A 22,865-nucleotide genomic window follows, 5' to 3' on the forward strand; every position below is an offset into this window, starting at 1 on the left:
TGAATCAAGAGACAGTCTCTTGCTCTCTCTCCGGTAAATTTGAGGCATTAGAAGTCTTGATCTAGTGGCAGACATGTACCCCGCACTGTAGAGGAAGCCAATGTGATCAAATAAAGATAACACATAGATAGGCTGAAAGAGAGAAGATAGAATGAGGTGGTCCCAGGAGCACTAAAGCCTCTGATTGCAGTAAACCCTCAGGCTCCTCCTTACCTCTGTCTTCCCCACCTTTGTAGTCACATGAATCAGAAAATTCCCCCTTTTGCCTGATTTGGCTTAAGCTGGGATTCTGTCACTTGCAACCAGAAGATCCTCACAAATCCAGTATGTTTCAACAATTTTATACTTATGGGCATAATTAACATGCCCTGTTTTCTTCTATTATTTTATGCTGAGCCTATTCTTCCTTTTTCCTTTGTTTTGTGTCTTTTGCTGTAAGACTATTTCCCTTCTATTTTCCACACTGATTTGAAACATATATATTTTGGTTTCGATTCTAATCACAGTTATTTTTAATATTTTCCAAAGCACACTTCTCCATTAATCCATCTTAAAAACATAATTTCTCTACTCTGCTCCTCTATTTCTCAATGTATAAAATTAAACAACACATTTTGATTCCCTACATATAGGATGAAGAATTTAGTTCATTTTTAATTACCCTATCTCTCCCACATTCACTCGGTTATTATAATCTGATATATTATTCCAGGTCATTGTTAATTAACTTTATACTCTAACACCTTTTTCAGGAATAGTTTGGACATCTGCATTCTATGCAAACTTACCATTATTTACCCTAGCCCAAACTAGCTCCAGTACCTACCCACCAGTAGTTTTTACAGAACCACTGCCTAGTTCCTCACTTTTAACTATGAGATGGATCTCTTCTGTTGGCTGGAGTAGTTCCGTAAGCCCCTGCACAGTGTTAGGGTACTTGCCCAGGTTTCTGGATGGTGAACACCTTCTGAGTTATATGCTTAGAAGGTAGAAGGACCTCTCTTCTCTTCTTTCCTGGCCCACATTGCTGCTCCTTTCAGGGGATAAAGTGGATGTACATGATCCCTTGTGGTTCTTACTCCATGTTCATCTATGGGGACCATTTGAAAAATAGTTTTCCCACCTCTTGCAAAAGTAGAATTATTATCCTTAGTTTTCAATTCTATTAAAGCTTTTATATTTTTCTATCTCTGTGGGGCAACATGTCTTTCAACAGGAAGTTGGTAGAGAACCTATCAGGGAATATCATCCCGATGGTATTTTTCAGGTAGAGATCATTGCTTTAACTTCACTTTGTAAGTGGATGGATATTTTTCCAGATGTATACATACTAGTTATAATTTCTTCTTTTTGATGAAAAGTTTATGGTATATGACCATTTGTCAACAGTGTCTTTTTATCAATTTTATGTAAAAATGATAGGAACTATTTGTCATATTTACTGCAAGTACAATGTTGTTTTTCTATGTATTGTGGTTGTAAGGGGTTTGTTGTTATTGAATTTACAAAAATTAAAGTATTTCACGATTAAATCAGTTGACATTTTTCTTTGTAGTCAGTTGAATTTTAGAAATATATCTTTCTAGAGATTCTGTTATTTAATTGTATTTTCTTCTTTAAAAAAAACTTTTAAGTTCATCTGAAATAACCTATTTTTTAAGAATTCATACATTGGAGAGAGAGGTCAAATCCCACTTTTGCCACATATTAACTGCACGATCTTATGAACCCCAATTATCAATCTCATCATCTACAAAGAGTAATGATGATAACAGCAGTGCAAACTTCATGACATAGGATTATTACAAAGATTAAATAAGGTCCTTTCACAGAATAAATATCTTATTTAATCCTTATAATAATCCAAAAATACATATTAAGCATCTGCTATGGGCCAGGAAGAAATCTAGGGGCTATAAATACAACAGTAAAGAAGTCAAACAAGAATCCCTGCCCTGATGGAGCTGACATTCTAGTAAGCATGGAGAGTGCTTGGCAAATAGGAGTGCTTGGCAAGCAGAGGCACATAATGCATGCTAGTTATTATCATTATTAGTGTACTGAGTTGCCCAGGAGAGGTGGGGAGAAACTAAATTGATTTTTTTATAATTTGTTAAATAACATCCCAATCTTCTAGCAATTACTGAATTTTAAACTCTTAAGATTTTGCTGAGCCATTAAAATGGCTTAGATATTTGTAGAACATTTTCTAAGATACTGTGATTATCTAACTTGTTTTTTTATTTAAAATAAAACTAAACAAGAAAGTAACAACAACAGCAAACAGAACATGGACTCGGCGGGTACACAGGAAACGTCCCTCCCCACACTCTCCCTCCTTCAAGGCTACACACATTCCTGAGGTACCTCATTTACTCATTAGCTTCCAAGGTTAACTCAGCATGGCTGATAGAAAACTTCCATTCTGCTCATCTTAAAACCCACATTCGGATTTTAAGAGAAACAAGGCATGAGGTTTGGTATCTTGCTAACCCAAAAACTTAATGAATAAAATATAAGCCATACCAATATGTCCTAATCCACTCGGTACTGCTTAGTTGCTGAATGGAAAATTTCTAGTTTCTCCACTACACTAGACAGATGTGAGGATTACCCACTGCCAACAATCTAAAAATCCCAAAAGAAGAAAGTTTCATTCTGACACAAAATTAAAAGGCCTAAATATTTTTCCATTTAAACAACAAATACAAAGGAGAACAGGATGGTATACTTATTTTAAAAAATTAAAACCAAAGGATTCTGAAAGAAAGAGGCAACCCTAGAAGAAATAGAAATACAATTTGAATAACTTTGATCCCGTTTATTTCTTATTAACATTCATGACAAAAAATGGTCAGTTTGTTCTCATAAAATCCATGCAGCTCACTCTACCTGTCACCCTGGGGAACGTGCCTTTCCATTTCCTTGACACATAATTTTATTAGAAGTATCATGAAATGTCAAGCTAACCATCATTTGGAAAAGGGACTGTCCAACACTCTCAGCAGTGCCCAAACAGAAGCTCACAGGGGGTAAAGTTCACATGAGAAAAACTCATTCATCTTGACAGTACGCTTCCCCTAAACAACAACTCTGCTCCAAAAAGGCAATGATATCAAAGTTTTTTTGCAGGTTTTGTCCCAAGGGCCAGGTTCATGTATTTAAAGTAGGAGTAGTTCTGATATACTTGCACACTATTTGCATATGTCTATCTGGTCTTCAAATTAAAGTTCTATTATGACAGTCCTTTCTATGGCCATTTTGTAATTTTTAGTTTCTCATTTCATTCTTCCTCCCTAAAAAGAATAAAAACCACTCAAATCCTTCATACTGAAAAGGTACAGGATACACAGAGAGCTGGGAAAGGAATGAAGGTAAACGATATTTTCTAGGGCTACTGTTGTTCTCCAACATGCAATTTGGGGGGAAAAAAAGTTCTATAGAGAATTATATAGTAAAAATGTCTTCTCCCTTCAGACTCCAATGGGGAAAATGATATGTTATTATGCTAAGTCTATTCTACCATCAACTACCATGTGTCCTTAAAAATAGCTATACATGTGACAATATTCTAAGCCAGTAGTTCTCAACTCATTTATTCTCGGCACCTCTTCATACCTTTAAAAATTACTGAGAACCCAAAAGAGCTCCATCAACATTTGTCAACATTAGAAATTCAGGTAAAAATGTCTTAGCTTCCTTAGCATTTATTAATTCATCTTAACAATAGTAAACCTATTACATGTTAGCATAAATAAAATATTTTATGCAAACAACTATGTTTTCAAAAAAACTCATGAGAAGAATGCCATAGATCTCTTTAATGTCTGGTTTAATAAAAACAACCTACCAAGTGGTCAGGCATGGTGGCTCATTCCTGTAATCACAGTACTTTGGGAGGCCAAGGTGGGTGGACTACTTGAGGTCAAGAGTTCAAGACCAGCCTGGCCAACATGGTGAAACCCCATGTCTACTAAAAATATAAAAATTAGCCAGGCATTATGGTATTTGCCTGTAATCCCAGCTACTCAGGAAGCTGAGACAGGAAAATTGCTGGAACCCAGGAGGTGGCAGTTGCAGTGAGCTGAGATCCTGCTACTGCACCACTCCAGCCTGGGTGACACAGCAAGACTGTCTCAAAATGCACACACACACACACACACACACACACACACACACACAGCTCATATCTTTTTTATCTTTTTCTACACTCAGTTTTGGTAAAATATTGTTTTGGTTGAAGTGTATGAAGATTAGGTGTCACACAGTCATTGGAAATGGGAGAAGTATTTTAATAGCTGCTTCAAATAACTGTTAGTATTCTTCTTTGATACTACACTAAAGTAGTATCGAAGTGATAACTGTTATATGATAAGTAATAGTTTTTTAGAAAGTTTGTTGCAATGTACCACAAACTGATGAACTTTCCCTACTCTGTTCCATTAAAAGCTACTGCTCTATCTTATTCACTGGAATTTTGTAACATTATATATCAGTCATTTAGCAAACTTTGTCTTTCTGAGTTATATAGATTCCTCAAATGTTGAAGCATTTGGGGAATATATATTATATTATATTATATTATATTATATTATATTATATTTTTAAAGTCATGTTTTTAGTATTTAAAGCATATTATATAATATTTTTTAAAGTCATGTTTTTAGTATTTCTACCAATCTTACAGAAAAAAATCTAAACATTAGAAAATTGTCAAGCTCGTGGTGGTTCATACAACTTTCCCAAACTTCTAGTTTTCCTGTGAAAGTTTAAATTACATCATTGGCAACAAATTCTATCCATTCTTTCCCTAGAAGTGGCATCTCACTTTGTTCATTTTCAATAAAATGTTTGCCAAATACCCAAGTCTGAATAACCATAGTTTGTCAGTTGTTTTCAAATGAAAATGGTATTCCACGAAGAAAGCAGCCTATCCAACTCTCAATTCCATCATACACGTTCTTCCACAAGTCAACCATCAGCTTTCGCAAGCAGCAGACATACCTAGGCATATTTTCCATATAATATTCCCAAAAGATGTTAAAAATATATATCCAAGGGGGCCGGGCGCAGTGGCTCACGCCTGTAACCCCAGCACTTTGGGAAGCCGAGGCGGGTGGATCATGAGGTCAAGAGATCGAGACCATCCTGGTCAACAGGGTGAAACCCCATCTCTACTAAAAATACAAAAAATTAGCTGGGCATGGTGGCGCGTGCCTGTAATCCCAGCTACTCAGGAGGCTGAGGCAGGAGAATGGCCTGAACCCAGGAGGCGGAGGTTGCAGTGAGCCGAGTTCACGCCATTGCACTCCAGCCTGGGTAACAAGAGCGAAACTCCGTCTTAAAAAAAATATATGTATATATATATATATCTCCAAAGGTAAGGATTTGTAAGTACAAGATTCTACTGCTTCACCAAGGGCATTCTTTTCTTCTTCTTAACTTATGCTTTTATAGCATTTATTTATATTTTAATCTCTAATTTTATTATTATTATACTTTAAGTTCTGGGGTACATGTGCCAAACATGCAGGTTTGTTACATAGATATACACGTGCCATGGTGGTTTGCTGCATCCATCACCCCGTCATTGACGTTAAGTATTTCTCCTAATGCTATCCCCTCCCCAGTCTCCCGACCCCCACAACAGGCCCCAGTGTGTGATGTTCCCCTCCCTGTGTCCATGTGTTTTCAGTGTTCAACACCCACTTGTGAGTGAGAACATGTGGTGTTTGGTTCTCTGTTCTTGTGTCAGTTTGCTGAGAATGAGTTTCCAGCTTCATCCATGTCCCTGCAAAGGACATGAACTCATTCTTTTTTATGGCTGCATAGTATCGCCAAGGGCATTCTTAAGTGAAACTGGCATTACTTTTTTAATTGTGTAAGTGTGCAGCAGAGAAGACAGCAAGGATTACTAGCACAGTTTGGGGCTGCTGCTTTGATTCATGGTGAGGCGCCAGAAGTCTTATTGTTTCTGTAGCATCAGTGTGAATGACACAGTGAATAAGGCAAATGATGTCAGAGTTTTATTAACATGGTTAATAAAAATGGGCACCCCCATGCCCAAGGGGTCTGGGAGACACCCCCAGAGATGTGCAGACCACACTTTGAGAATCACTCCTCCAAACACACTTTACAGATGTTCATCACTGCTTAGAAACTACAAAAAAATATAAATCTCTTAACACCTTTACTGTCATCTAGATTTAGACGTGATTAGCTTATAGGCTTATACTGATGAGATGATTATATGTTTCCAATCAAAGCAAATGAGGATTTCTGCTGAATTGATTTACCCTTTGGGAAACAAGTAAGTGGGATTCTCCTGTTTAAAGAGAATGATAGTCTAAGAGTCTTAAATGTAACTGCTCTTCCAAATTTCAATTTGAATAGGGTTTAATGCATAGAATTTCATTATAAATTTAAAAATTAAGGAGAGAAAACACAGTATTTTTCATCCAACTTGATCATTTCTTTTCTCGTTCAGTGACTGTATTTTTTCATTACAGGATTTCTATTTGGCTGTTTTCCGAATTCCTCTGCTCCTTTTCTATGTTGTCTCGTTGTCGCTTCGTAGATTCTCTTCTATCCTCCCTATCTTTGAACAGTTTATTTCCTGGGCTATGAAGTCTGCCATTTACTGCGTCTGCTAACTCTCTGTTATGGCTGTTTCTTTATTTGATTTACAGTATTTGATTCTGTGCTATCTTTGGTGGGACTTATTTTGCACAGGAGTCTTGCATTTTCTGAGTTAACCTCTGTGAGACTGTTCAGGGTTTGCCTCTGTTCTAGCCCTAGGATGTCAGGATCATTTTAAGTTAATTTCTCAGGGTTTCTGCATTTCATGCATCATGCCAATTTGGACCCCACAATTTCTAATGGCATCAGCCTGGGGAACTGATTTCTCTTGGGTGACTTTTTCCATCTGTGTTCCTGGCAGGCACCTAGTCTCCTGGCCAGCCCCCAGAGACCAGGTGCCTGCCAGGAACACAGCTTGAAAAAGTCTGTATCCCTAAGGTAGAAGATAACTTTATTCTAGATTAGAGAAAAAGAGAAGACTGGACTGGGCTCCTACCATACTGTGTGCCAATCATATCAGAACATCACATTTGCTCTCTGTACTGGGTCTTTTTCATTTCCCTCTCTCTCAAGAGACTTTGTCTTGACCCTACTGCTACCAACTGCAGTCACCCTCTTTCTCTACTCTCCTTCACAGTAAAGCTCTTCCAAAGAATCATCTTTATTTGTGGGCTCCAAATTCTCTTCCCATTCTCTCATAACCACTCTAAACATAATCTTTCCTAAACATCTTCTAAGGTTACTTCTGTGAAGGTCACCATTAGCCTCCATGCTAAATCCAGTGATCAACTCTCTATTCTTACTTTACTCAATCTATCAGAAGTTTGTGGCACAGTTGGTCACTCCGTTCTCCTTGATCGCTTTCTTTACTTGGCTTTCAGAATTCCATAATCTCTTGGTTTTCTTCTTACTGGCCACTTCTCCGTTTCCTTTGCTGGTTTCTCATTTCCTCCTCAGTCTCGTAAAGTTGGAGTACAAAACTCAGGGCTTGGTCCTTGGTCCTTTTCTCTCTTCCATCTATTTCTACTCCCTAATGGAGTTTATTCAGTATTAAAATTCTGCCTTTATTTATTTATTTTTTAGTTGTTATACTGTGTTTTTAAATTTGTATTATTTTTCAGATTGTATTTTTATTGCTGCTTAATAGATGTATATATTTCCAGGGTACGTGTAATATTTGATACATTACATGATGTATAATAATTAAATAGGGGGCATTGGTATATCCATCACCTTACACAATTATCTTTTCTTTATGCTGGGAACATTTGAATAACACTGCCTATATTCTAAAGACTCTCAGAATATTTGACATCTTCAATTACACATCTAAGGGACATCTCAAACTATATATATATCTAAATTTTAACTCCTGATGTTTCCCCTAAATAAGCTGCACCCCCACAACCTCCCCATTTCAGTTAATAACCACTTCTTTTTTGACTCCTCTCTTTTTCTCACAACTTACATACAATATCTGTAAAATCGAATGGCTCTACCTTCAAAATTCACTCAGAACCCAAGTACTTCTCATTACCTCCAGTGCTATCACACTGGTAAGAACTGCCACCATATTTCCCTTATTATAATAGCCTCCTTAATTCATCTCCTTGTTTTCACACCCTTTTCCTCTTATCATCAATTCTCATAATAACAGCAAGAACCATCCCTTTACAATGAAAATCAGATCATGTTACTCCTCTGGTCAAAACTCTAAAATGACTCCCCACTTCACTCAGAGTAAAAGTCGGTCTTTACCCAACCAAAAGGTCCTTTGTAATCTCCTTGTCCACCAGTCACCTCTTTGGGGATCCCCCTTGCAACTCTGCCCCAAACTCACTCCACCCTAGCCACAAGAGACCTTGAACTGTCCCTCAAACATGTATCAGGCATGTTCCCATGGCGTGGAACACTTTCTCTACATTTGCATGGTTAATTCCTCATTTAAGTACTTTGTTCAGATGTCACCTCATCAATGAAGCCTGCCCTGACCACCCAAAATGTGATTCAGATGTCAAGACTGATCCCACACACACCCACATCAAGAAGGTATGAAAGGGTGTACTGCTCACATAATGAGATCTTCCAAGAAGATCAGCACAGGTTCCCAAACAGGTGAGAAAATGTATGGAGAGAGCAAGGAAAAGAGACTGGCTTGGAGTTGCATGGTGGTTGGTGGGTGGCACTGGGGTAAGAGTTCCTGCACGTGGACCAGTACTTACATAGTTTGAACTTCCTACTAACACCAAAGGAGGGACAACTTTTTAAAAAGTAAATTAAATGTATAAAAAAGTGAAAGCATTGTTAATTTGTTCATTCTACATATGAAATTAAACAACCCAGCTGAAGGCCTTCATAAAATAATTGCTTTCTTGACAACCGCAATGTTTTTCTTTTTATTTTTTTGAGACAGAGTCTCACTCTTTCACCCAGGCTGGAGTGCAGGAGCGCAATCTCGGCTCATTGCAACATGTGCCTTCCAGACTCAAGTGATTCTCCTGCCTCAGCCTCTCAAGTAGCTGGGATCACAGGCGCCCCCACAGAGCCTGGTTAATTTTTGTATTTCTAGTAGAGACAGGGTTTCACCATATTGGCCAGGCTGGTCTCGAACTCCTGACCTCTAGTCATTTGCCCCCCTTCAGCATCCCAAAGTGCTAGGATTAAAGGCATGAGCCACCATGGCCAGCCAGAACTATAATTTTAAGTGTAATCATGTATGAAAACTTCCCTGAATAATAAAAAGCAAGTAGGCTATGGATATATAGGAATTTCTAAAACTTACATAAAACTTAAGTCCCTTTAACAAACTAGGGTGAAGAAACTCTCTTCCAAGGTATCCCTTCCCTGTGCATAGACAGACGGACGCACCTGTATGCCGCCCGATGCCTCTGCAGAGCAACTGCAGCCAGCTGAAGCCTGGCCTCCACCACAATCTCCAGCTCTCCAGCGGAGCACTGAGACAGGGTCTTGAGCCCTGGATGTTCCACCTCCGACAGAATGATGTTTAGCCTGTCCTCAGCTTCCATTAGTAAAGTTGACTAAGGAAAGGATACCATATATCATGTGAGTTCAAAAATAATACAAATGATGTCTCCTTCTTCTTTAGCAAATATTTTTCATGTACTGAAAAGTAACAATGAATGGAAGACCAAAAATGAACTCTGTATTTAATCATCAGAGAAGAAAATTCAGCAAAAAGTGAAAAGGCAATAGAAAATGAAAAGGAAAGTAAAAGCAAGCATAAGCATATATGACAGTGACCCCTTTTTGTAGGCACAGCTGGTGCTTACTAATCACAGTGGTTATGTCCTATAAAGTTGTCACAAACACCGATTACTGGATCCTGAAGCATTGCTCCTCGGGGAGATGGAGAAAAGTACCTGAGAGCCTCTGTTCACAACATTTTCATTAACTGCTCAATGCATAGCCTTGTTTAATGTGTGCTTATGGCTAAGGATATATAACAGTATATTTCACATATACTGTTAATTCACTAACCTTGAACTCACAGCCAATAGCATTCACATCTGAAGGAAGTTTATCTAACACACGCAGTTTCTCCATAAGGGACACCACAGCATTCTTATACTTAGAAATGCTCCACAGCACTTCAGCACTATGCTGGAGGGTCATTGTAAATACTGACAAAAATGCAAAGAGCATGGTAATACACAGCCCATGAAAAAGACACTTGTTTACAGTATGAGGGTAGCAACAAAAAGTCAGAGCATCTCCTTGTTCATCTCAGCTGGGAATGTGTGCATCGGGCAGCTCCAATTTTTCTATGCTGTGTGTGTGTTCACAGATAGCCAACCAACTGCCAAGAGTATTGATTTTCAGATTACAGATAAATTTCAGTGGATCTGCAAATTAGCAAACACAGAATCTGTGACTAATGCGGACCAACTGTATTTCAAGTTAAAGTATGGTCACCTAGTTGGTAATGTGAAGATAATGAGATTTTACAGTAGACAATCAATAGTAAATAACAACCTGACATGGCAGAAGATAAAGAGACCAATCTTTCAAGTGACAGTCCTCTTAAAATGCATTTGTGCAGAGCAGCGAATATTATAGAAATATTAGGGCAATTTAGTATAATGTTTAAGAACATGGATTTTGAATCAAAAAGATGGAGTCCTTCTCCTGGATCTATGTTTTGTTGGTTGTCTGATGTTAGTCAAATTCTTAGACTGCCTAAGCCTCAGTTTTCTCATGGTTCAGCACAGCACAGCTCAAAAATGGTTACTACCTATGTCATAAAGTTATAGAAATTAAATAGTCATGCAAAAGCTGTTGCTGCCATTGCCATCACTATTATCAGGAAATGATAAACAGGGCATGGAATACTCATATCCCGCCAAATAATGAATCATATTTTCTGAAGCACCTTAATCAGGTTGTGAAGTCAAAACCTGACACCACTAGACACCCACTTTTCTCATGAGGAGTAAACTCCATCTCTGGCTCCAACCCATTCTTATGCAAGAAAAGGTAACTGCTCTCACAAGAGCAAGCATGACTCTGAAAGTGGGCCCATCCAGGGACTAATACTGCATTTTGGTAACTAACTTACTATGGTTTGAAAACAGTTTCAAACTTACCTTTAGCATGCTAAGAGTGACTTCATTGTTTTTAAGATGACAAAATGAACCTCCATCATCTTTTGAATATATCTCTATAAAGACATAAAATTTTGGAAGGACCAACGATATCTATGGTTAGTTTAAATATTAATTTTAGGTTTATTTCATTTTATTTTGAGACAGTCTGGCTCTGTCACCCAGGCTGGAGTACAGTGGCACAATCTCACACTACAACCTTCACCTCTTGGGCTCAAGCCTTCTTCTCACCTCAGCCTCCCGAGTAGCTAGGACTACGGGCACATACCAACACACCCAGCTAATTTTTGTATTTTTTGTAAAGATGGGGTTTTTTGTAAAGATGTTGTCCAGGCTAGTCTTGAACTCCTGAGCTCAAGTGATCCAGCTGCCTCAGTCTCCCAAAGTGCTGAGATTACACACCCCAAAGGTCACAAAGCAACCACAATAAAAGCTCTTGCTCACGTTTTCCTCCCACTGTCCTCTGCCTCCTGAGACACAGCCCAGCTCCCCTGAGTGCCCTTCTCCCACCGCTGTGCGCCCTTCCTCTTGGAAACTGTAACTGTTTTCTCAATGGCAGTCATCTGATCTGTTGGTCTCATCATACCTCAATAATGAAACTTACATTTTAAATTAGAGTCCTCAGTATTACTCTGTTGTCAAAACTAGACAAAGACACTACAAGAAAACTACAGACAAATGTCTCTCGAGTATGAACGTAATCATCTTCAACAAAATGCTAGCAAACAGAATCTAACAGGTAAAAAGAATTATAGGACAAGCACAGTAGCTCACACCTGTAATCCCTGCACTTTGGGAGGCAGAGGCAGGCGGATCACTTGAGGTCAGGAGTTCGAGACTAGCCTGGCCAACATGGTGAAACCCTGTCTCTACTCAAAATGCAAAAAATTAGCTGGGCATGGTGGCAGGTGCCTATGGTCCTAGCTACTTGGGAGGCTGATGCAGGGGAATCACTAGAACCCAGAGGCAGAGGTTGCAGTGAGCCAAGCTCCTAAACCCACTCATCACCATATCCTAACCCTTTGGTCAAGTTCACCGATGGCCTGCACTTGGCTAAATCCAAGCTCACACCACTGCACTCCAGCCTGGACGACAGAATGAAACTCCGTCTACAAAAAAATTATAAACCATGATTAAGTGGCACTTATCCCAATAATGTAAGGTTGGTTAAATATCCAAAAATCAATTAATGTAATACACCATATTAATAGAATAAAAAGCAAGAACCACATAATCACTCAATAGATGCAGATAGGGCATTTAATAAAATTCAACACCTTTTCATGATAAAAATCACTTGACAAACTAACAGAAGAGAAATTGTTCAACCTGATAAAGGATATCTATGGAAAAACCCAGAGTTAACATCATACTGAATAGTCAAAATCACCTATTTTTAAGGCAACATCTAATACAATTGGAAATTACCCTATGGCCCATAAATCCCATCCATGGGGTATATGCCCCATAGAAAGATACGCTTTGCCATGTGGGTATGTAGCACTGCAGCAATATTCCTTGGAAACGAAGTGCATGTGCAGCAATGCAGGTGCACAGTCCTTCTTATTCAGTCTTTCCTCTACTGGTGCACATGCACTTTGTTTCCAAGGAGCATTCATGGGGGATGTTCACGGCCTAGAATACTATACAGTCAATACAGTGGACCAAAGCAAAGCAGTTGACTTGGAGTGATTTCAGTGAAGTTTTTCTGCATGGGGAATACCAGATGCAGAAAAATATACCATTTACAAAATGGTATATTCACATTTTTAAAATATAATGCACTATCACATATTTACACATACACGATAGAATTTATAATTTATTTACAAAATGGTATATTTACAAATATAATAAATTATAAATTTATGATAAATTTATAATTATGTGAATAAATTATAAATTCTATCATGTATGTGTAAATATATGATAGTGCATTATATATATGATAATGCATTATATATAAAGTGTATGAATATGGATATACATATAAACAGGGATATATATATATATGTGCATACATCTAGACATAAGTACATAGTGTGTTATTATATGAGCACAGAGAAAACTGTGGAGGAATATATACGAGATCATTTATATAGATTAGTGGGGGCAGTGAGAGTAGTTAGGGATAGGAAGGAGAAAGGGAAATAAGCAAAAAATAAAACAATTACCTTTCAAGTTTGGTAGGTTTGGTTTGCTCCTGTCAGTAATGACTGTTATCACTTTATTTTCTGGGACACAATTTATTGTCGCAGCCACACTTAGGAAAAAGTATGCTTTAACAAAATAAAACTTATTTAAGAGATGCGGTTGGCCAATTGTAATCAGAATGGCAGGCAAGCCTTTATTTCTTAATTCATCAAGTGCCTAAAAAATGGAAAAAAGGAAAAAGGGCAAATCAGAGAAATATTTTTTTCAGGTATTATTAGCTTCATTCTTTTGCAGTCCATATTTGGTGTTGGATGAAGGGATACAGGGCTGGGCATGGGATATTATAAATGGGAGGTCTATTGAGAGAGACATGTAACATCAGAACCATCTGAACCAGGCGTCCCCAAACTTTTTACACAGGGGGCCAGTTCACTGTCCCTCAGACCGTTGGAGGGCCGCCACATACTGTGCTCCTTTCACTGACCACCAATGAAAGAGGTGCTCCTTCCTGAAGTACAGCGGGGGGACGGATAAATGGCCTCAGGGGTCCGCATGCGGCCGCCGGCCCATAGTTTGGGGACGCCTGAACAGTGGCAGAGTAAACCTGGTGCTCAGAGTGAAGGACGGGATACTTTAACAAAACAGACAAACTGAACGCTCATTAGCCACGCCACACACATCGGCCACTCTCCTATAGTGTGAGTAATCAGAGCTACTATGACAGGAAAAGGAAAAGATGGGCAGACAAGCAATCTCCCTACCCTGCTTAGAGTCCACGGTCAATCATTAGAACCCCTTCTCATATACACCCTCAACCCCCTGGGCCCTCACCTAAGCAAACACACTTCCTTAGCAAAATCACTTCTCCAACTCTGAAATCCAACTCTGAGCCCTCGTAGGGCCTGCATCCCTGTGGTGGATAAGGGCTGGAGAAAATCAGGCAAACCACACAAATAGTCCTGTTTGAATTACCCAGCCAAACCTCAGTGCTGTCTGATAATATTTTGATATTTTGCCAGTCCGTTCACTCTCTCTCTTTCTTAAACAACCACTTTACGTCTTTCTTTTCTCTAAAGTCTAATCCTTCCTTCCCTGTTCTCTTCCCAGTCAGTGACCTTGCTTCCTCCACTGCACTAGGAAAACTTAAGCAGTCAGAGCAGAGCATGTTTCTCCATCTGTTTCACACACTTGAGTATCTGCCCCCCACAGCTCTATCTTCCTTTCTGTTACCCAAGGCTGGCATCACCTTTTAGGTTATCATTCCTTTTTCCAATGGCCTACTCAGCCACGCTTTCCTACATCATAAATATGCCACTCTCTACAGAAACATTCCTATCAGCACCCAGACATGCTTCATCTCCTCCATTTTCACAATCCAAAGCTCTCTATATCCCAACTTCCCTATCCAGCCACTACCCTGTTCTTTGCTCTCCTTCACAGTAACACTCTGAAAGAATTCTAGTTTCTCTCCTTTCATTTGCTCCTAAACCCACTCCATCCCTACATCCTAACCCTTTGGTCAAGTTCACTGATGGCCTGCACTTGGCTAAATCCAATGTTCAACTATCAGTCTTCTGATCTCATGTCATTATTTTACATGCCAATTAAACTGTCACATGCCATCAACTGTAAAATGCATTCTGATTTCAGAGACATTAAATTTTTTTAAAATTCATGTTTAAGGCTCAAGTAAATTATGGTACTTGATTCATCATCAAAATTTGATACTACTGATCACTCACTCTTTCCGAACGTGCTTTCTCCTCTTGGCTTTCAGACCACCACACTCCCTTGGTTTCCTTCTTACCCTACTGGCCTCTCCTGTTCTGTCTTCTTTACCAAAATTACAGCTCCTACTGAACCAACTTGCTGGTTCCTCTTCTTCTGCTATATCTCTTAATATTGGACTGTCCTGGAACCCAGTGCTCTTCTTTCTCCTCACTCCCTCCCCTTAGGTGATCTTAATCAGGCTCATGGTTTTAGGTTCATCTGAAGGCTGATGAAATCACAGCTTCTCTGTAGCTCCAACCTCTCTTCTGAACTCCAAATTCACAAAACCAACTTTTGACTCAACTTTTCCACTTGGATGCCTAACAGATATCTCAAACTCATTATCTCCAGCACACACACAGACACACAAAATGTAGGCTGTTTGAGGTTTGGGAATTTGTATTGTGGTTGACTGATGTATTTGATTGATGGCATCAGAACAGTACCTGGCATATGGTGGGCTCAAGGGATTGGGAAAAGTAATCCGTTTATGGCATAAAACCATCAGGACATACTTCTGCTCAAAAGTCTCCAGTGGCTCTTCATTTTGCTCAGATAACAGCCTAGTTACAATGGCCCTACAACCCCTTCACAATTTGACCTCTCTAACCTTATCTCCTGTTGCTCCCCGTCATTCACCCAGCTCTAGCCACACTGGCTTAGATGTCCCTTGCCAAGCTAGGCAATCTTGACTCAGGGCCTTTGCACTTACCTTTCCCTCTTTTTAGATTGATCCTTTTCCAGATTTCATATGACTTGCACCTTTAGCTGTTTCAGATCTATTCACAAAAGCCACTTCAGTGAAGACTAACCTGATTACCCCATTTAAAATTACCATCTCCAACACAGCCCCATGCTCCCAATTCACTTTATACATAGCTCCATTTATTTTCTCCCATAGCATGGTTCTCCTTCTAATGCACTATGTAACTTACATACGTATTATATATTTACTAATATATCATGGTTATTACTAGTCTTGCCCATTAAAATACAAGCTCCATAAGAGCTTAGAGTTTGTCTGCATTGTTGATTGACTAAAGTTGATTGACAGCATCAGAACTAATGTTGATTGGCAGCCTATTGCTTTGCACACAACAGACTCTTGATTTTATTTGTAGAATTAATACATAAGACAGATGTTGGGGCTATCTATTCTGGGGTGGGGGAAGAAAAACTATTTGCCTTATGTAAACAAAAAAAAATTCCATTGTTTGGAAAAGCTTGAAGCATGAAACTTCATATTGATTGTGAGAAGGTTTCTCTTCTCTTTTCTCTCCACAGCAAACAGTGATTTAATGAGCCTTGACAATTACGCACAAACACTTGAGGATCAAAAGAAAATTAATTAGTAATACTATTTAACACTCCCTTCTTTCCCTTTATATAAAAAAAAAACATAAAGCATAATCGGAAGAGTCTTAAGCAGAGCAACGGTACTGTTTTAACTAATTAGCTAATAGAAACCAAGTGTCCATTATACTATTAGTCTCTTTTTGCATAAGAAGAAATCATCAGACAGATATTCTTTTTATACCAAAAACCACTCCCTAAGGAAGTATTTTAGGATTCCCTGGCATTTAAGATGGGAAAGAAATAAATATTCTTAGACATCCCAAGGTCTTGGAACACTAAAATGAAACATGAATATGTATTTCTATCTTCCTAATACCAGTTCAGGTAAATTGCTTATAAATTAAAACAAATTTTTAGGAAAAAGAAAAAAACAATGAATCATCTGAAGGATAATTAAAAGTGAACTCTGTGGAATAAAATGCACAGTAATAGAAAAGTAATAAGATTACATTTAATAAAAGTTATATATATTCCTATTAAAATTATGGAAGACAAAAATAAAGCAATTTTGAGGAAATATCTCTCAAAATTATTTAATTAAAAATATATGTCTTGCTTAATGCTGTTCCTAGCAGTTAAAAAAATAAAAAGCAAGTGTATCTATCTGCATTAACTGCCACCTGGTTCTATGAACTCCTTCTCCATCCATAGCCCCCCTTTAACAGTGGTTGTGCCACAGCTCTTCTGCTCTCACATTTTCTAGGAGAGACAGACTGTCAATACCCCTAAGGTTTTTTTAAATTATTATTTCAAGATATTCACATACTACTATTCACATATTTAGATGGGCAGTCGAATCCTCTTTTGGTAAAAGATACTGGGAAACCAGAGGAGCTGCTTATGAAATGTCAAATGAAAACATTCCAAACCACTGACTGACAATCTCAGTGCTAGGAAAAAATAATATGAGTGAAAACTACTGCATATGTGGGCGATGGCAAAATGTAGAAAATCCTTTTCTTACAAAGTCAGCCATTACATTCTAGGTAATCAAGATGAATATTAAGTTTAGAGATGCCTGCACAGCCAGATGAACAAACTAAATACACATCTATAACTGAGAAATAGGATCAGTAATGGCTATTTGCCCAACCTGAACACCAGATCAGTTTCATCCAGTCCTACCCCTAATCTCAGAATTTCGAGATAAAACCTTATTACTAAAAAATAGAAAAGAAAGCCAGGAGGTAGCTCATGCCTGTAATTCCAGCACTTTGGGGGGCCAAGGAGGATGGATTGCTTGAGCCCAGGAGTTTGAGGCCAGGCAGGGCAACATGATGAGACCCCGTCTCTACAAAAAAATGCAAAAATGAGCCAAGTATGATGGCACATTCCTGTGTTCACAACTACTCAGGAGTTTGAGGTGGGAGGATCACCTGAGTTCCAGGAGGTCAAGGTTACAGTATGCCATAATAGTGCTACTGCCCTCCAGCTTGGGTGACAGAGTGAAACCCTGTCTCAAAAAAAAAAAAAAATAGAATATTATATAGGAGATTTTCAGAATCAAAGAGTATATCAGCCAAATAGATTAAAATGACTCAAAAATTATCCACACTTAAGAAAACATGTTTAGAAAATATTATTATCCTTACCTGCATATTTTCTTTACTGGTAAGAGGTTTTCCTGAGTCAAATGATTGAAATAGCTGTCAAAATACAAAATAGTAACAGCAAGAACAAGATTATTTGAGTATTCTTTTAAATAAAACATTTAATGTGTTCTAAAATAATTTTAATTATCATTTTTATTGAAAAAGTAATATATGCTCTAGTCAGAAAAGATACAGTATAAAGAAAGTAAAAATCATACGTAAGTCAACTTCCTTTAAGAAATACAATGTATAGTCGTTTTTCCTACTAACTTCTTTTGCATGAACTTTTTAAATTTAAAAAAATTGATTTGTATTCCACATTCGCTAATGTTACATCATAATTTTCTTCCCATACCGTTATTTGTAAACTTCAGTCTAACTAGTAAGTGATATTCTATCCCATGAATGTAGCCTAACAACCTCCTTCGTATTGTTGGACATCTCAAGGAGCTACTTCCCATCATTATTCCATCATTTAGCCCTAGTTTAAATAACACTGATGACTATTTTGTCTATATTTCTGATTATTGCCTTAGGATAGATTCCTAGAAGCAGAATTTCTGGGTCAAGAGATATGAATATACTGAGAAAATTGAAAGAGTCTGGCTCAGTTTACACTCCCACCCACATTGTATGAAAATGTCAGAATTATTGCACTATTAACAACATTGAGTATTATCACTTAAAAACATCTTTACCTATTTGAGATAAAATTGTATGGCTATTCAGAATAAATATTTTTGGTTGTTTTTTCCCCTTTTTTGATGTATTACTTGTTTTCATATTTGGCTCTAAATATAATGTTGCATTGGGAAACATTTAGATTATTTGCCACAGGAGACAGACATGTCTAGTAGGAAGCATCTCTCTTGGTACAGAAGGCCCTTTTTAAAAGATGCCCACTGGTAAAATCCAACAGTGATGCCCTCTGCCCCTCCCTCATCCCCCTTGGTCACCAGGAAGCCACCAACAGCTTCCATGGACAGGCTGCTCACAGGTAGATGGTATTCTACTCAAGTACCTGTACCTCTTTGCCTGGCCATAATAACGTTCAGGAGAGGCTAGAAGTGCAGGGAACAAATCTTACCAAAGAACAACAGAAGTGTTCTACCTAGTCTCTCTCAGAGCCCCAGTTACCCATATGAGTGAACTTCTCATTCATGCTCTCTGGACTGGTTTTCCCCACTTCCCAATCTAGCTTTCTTACTTGTTCACCTTACTTCCTTGAATCACTTCCGTTTTTGAGGGAACCCCCGCCAAAACAACACATCACAAATAGCTTTTATTGAAAAGGTATTGGTAAGTGTTTAAAAATTTTTTCCCTTCTTTGAAGATATTCTTTATTACCCATAATACACTGAAAAGTGAGTAAATTGAATCCAAGGGGAAATCCTTGGTGGTATAAGTTAAAGAGAGTTTAATAATGGGACTTTAGATTTGGTGATAAGAGCAGAATCCCAATATGAGTATAATGTTAAAAAATAGAATTTTTTTAAAGGCCTGTGAAAAGTTCAATAGTAATCTGTAGGATTTTTTCAGTTATTTCTTTTACAAGTGAAACTTAATTCATTAATCCCTTCTTTAAATAACTAGCCCGCAGCTTAATAACATTGGCACCTATTTTAATTATAAATCCTGAATGCATTTCCTCTTGTAATTACACTTTTTAAATTCCCAGCTGAAGCTGGAAAGTTGCAAATTAACTTTGAGAATACAAAATCTGAAATCGGAATCTACTGGGAGATAGATTCACCCACACATTTATCTTATGAAAACTAGTTGATAAAAATGGAGTTTGGAATCTACATGTAAAGATTAGTTTCTGACCTTTTGTTTATTTGTTCCAGTGAAAGCAGTGACCATTGAAAACTCTCTCTTGTTTCTCATCCTACCCAACTGGTTTCCCTTTTCTTCCCATCCTTCTGGACTCTAAATGTGAGTGACCCTAATGTTTAGCCCTCCGACTTCTGCTTTTCTCTACCTACCTCATCTCCAGTTGATTTCATCCAGTTCTGTGATTTTAAATCCCTCTTGTAATGTTCCCAAATTTGTCACTGCAACCCCAAACTCTCCCCTGAATTCCAGACCCCATATGATCTGCACCTACCTATGCTGTGTCTCCACCTGGATGTCTCCTGGGAATCTCATACTTAACATGTTCAACCCCTACCTGGAGCAGTATTCCCCATCTCAGTATATGAAAACATCTTCCTACCAGTTGCTCAGGTTGAACACTCTGCAGTCATCCTTGCCTCCTTTCTCTTACATCCTATATCCAAACCATCATTAGCAAATGCAGCCGGCTGAACCTTCACAACACATCCAGAACAGGACTGCTGTTCACTGCCGTCACCACTACCACAATCCCTATCATGCCACACTCAGAATATCTGCAACAGCCTCCTAACTAGTCTCCTAGTGTATACCCCTGCCCACCCACAGCCTCCTTCCCAAATAGCAAACAGTGTCCTTTCATATTTAATTCCTATCATGTCACTTCTCTGCTCAAAACTCTGCAGTTTCCCATCTCATTTAGAAGAAATTCCAGTCCTTATCAAGCCCTATAAGGTCTTACATGATCTGACTCCTAGGTCCCTTCTCCCCCTCTCTTCCTCCTCCTCCTCCTTATTGCAGCCTCACTTTTCCTACTTGGTTTTTTCCTCAACCACATCTTGCAAGCATCCCTTTTAGAACCTCCACCCTTGCAGTTCCTCCTACTTGGAAGTTTGTTCCCTCAGATCTTTCCATGGCTCACTTCCCTCAAAACTTGCTTATTATAGAGATTCTCCAAACCACCCTGAATACAACAGCACCCCATTGCCCTGGTCATTCTCCATCCCCTCAACTCTACTTGACTGTCCTTGACAGCCATGTATCACCACCTGACATACACGTATGTGCTTAACTTATTTAGAGTTTGTCTTTCTCACTGGACCGTAAGCTCCAGGGAAGCAAGAGCTCCCCTATTGTCTTTCAATTGCTCTATCCCCATGCCTGGAATGGCACCTGTATTCAGTAAGCACTCAAAAAATATTTTTCAACTAATTTAAGTGTAATTAACTGAAGAGGAAGCAAGAAAATGTTGCTAATTTAATCCTGGTAAGAAGATGATTAATTTATGCCACAGAAAATGAGCAGAGTCGTCAACCATGTGACTCCAGTCTCTCTCTCTTCCCCCATTCTGTGTGTATCTATCTATCGATCGATCGATCACAGAAATATATGCATATATATGGATGTATATACTTACATACCCATGTGCATGTGTGTATCCTACTGCCTAATACACATCCCTCTTGGGATCTTCTGTGCATAGCCTCACACCGTATTACAATAAACTATAATGCTATAGCAGTCATATGGAATAATAAGCAGGTATATTTTAGGGAAATACTCTGAGGTAATGATCATACCATATGTAAATATAACATCAGCTCACGTTAGTGATTTTCAAGACTTACAGCTCATTCCCCAGGTTGTTTTAGGTCCTCCAAATCTGAATCTAACCAGTTGGTATTGTGCCTATCAGTCTCACTCCTCATACACACACTCTCTCCCAGGCTAACCGACTTGCTACCTTCTCCCATTTCCTTTGTTGCTGGTCTGGGAGGGTCCAAGCATCTGCCTAAAGCATGATCACCCAGTGATTCCCAGATCATTATGAAGACCAAAACAGAGGAAAATAACAGCTCTCTCTGATTTAATTTATGCTTTAAACATCAACTCCACTATTCATTTTCAAGGGTGCTTCAATTATCCAGTTTATAAATGCAAATTAAACAAGCCAGGTAAAACTATCTCCTAAAATCAACAAGGGTTAGACAATATGGAGGAATGTTCTCTCCTCACAGAAATCAGAGGAAATTTGAACACATTCTTAACACTTTAGTATAAAGTATGACAATCAAAGAGATCCAAATAAGATATGACTATTTTGATTAAAAATATTAACCAGAAATTATAATGTTAGACCCAAAATCTAAGTAGTAGTGGCTGATTGATGTGCCTAGTAAGACTGCCCATGGTAACTATAATAAAAAGCAACATGCAGAATCCCTGAGCCAGAATTTGATTGCAAAAATCGACTCCAAAACTATGCTCCCTCCCCCATGACACCCTTCCAACCCAGACAAATGAAACCTCATAAAGTCCTCACGTTAGTTGTAACCAGGCTTAACAAAGAGGTCTAGAATACCGGAGATTGTAAATACGCTTTCACGGGAATGTTCCCTACATTTTAGGAATGTATCCCTCACAGGCAAAGAAATTGCTTTGAATCAAACTGTCAGGTTACCTTCATTTTTCCAGCAGCTTTATAACCTGCGGGTATTGAACAAGGCATGTTTTTTCCATAGAAAATCTGGGATATCTCATAAAAGGCTTCAGAAAAGAATCTCAAATCTATAAGGACTTCTATCTGTAAAGGAAAGGAAATAATGAGGTATTTAATTAAACAATTTGTTTTACTTAGAAAATAAAAGTATAGAGAAAATCATCAACTTTCTGAGATCCAAAGTTTCTGCTTAATGTTGGTAATGCATTATGAATTGATGTTTACTAGACACAGTGAAGGAAGAGGCATGTGTCTATGTGTATCCCCATTTACGTGTGCAATGGACCAAGGAGCTAATGACAGCAGGCGGCTGTTCAAAACAATGGACATCCATCAGATGCTGTTTACTTCATCAGAGGCAAACATAACATATTAATATTTTTATAATATGATAGCTCTACAAAAGTTTTTAAAAATGAATTTTTTGTTCCCATTACTAAGTATAGCTTGAAAGAAAAA

The 22,865-nt window shown here is 38.3% G+C and overlaps 1 protein-coding gene across 4 annotated transcripts in view; it reads right to left on the reverse strand.

The window, feature by feature from the left end:
- The window catches only part of CFAP54 (cilia and flagella associated protein 54), a 318,455-nt gene that overhangs the window by 120,648 nt on the left and 174,942 nt on the right, over nucleotides 1–22,865 (reverse strand). For all 4 annotated transcript variants that reach the window (XM_010340325.3, XM_074402388.1, XM_074402387.1 and 1 more), the window contains 5 exons: nucleotides 22,368–22,490; nucleotides 18,074–18,127; nucleotides 13,376–13,571; nucleotides 11,184–11,257; nucleotides 9,448–9,617 (listed from right to left, as the gene is read on the reverse strand). In XM_010340325.3, the coding sequence (XP_010338627.2) occupies nucleotides 9,448–9,617; nucleotides 11,184–11,257; nucleotides 13,376–13,571; nucleotides 18,074–18,127; nucleotides 22,368–22,490 (617 nt within the window). The remainder of the gene's footprint in view (nucleotides 1–9,447; nucleotides 9,618–11,183; nucleotides 11,258–13,375; nucleotides 13,572–18,073; nucleotides 18,128–22,367; nucleotides 22,491–22,865) is intronic.

Source organism: Saimiri boliviensis, chromosome 7 (assembly GCF_048565385.1).
Source record: "Saimiri boliviensis isolate mSaiBol1 chromosome 7, mSaiBol1.pri, whole genome shotgun sequence".
NCBI lineage: Eukaryota > Metazoa > Chordata > Mammalia > Primates > Cebidae > Saimiri > Saimiri boliviensis.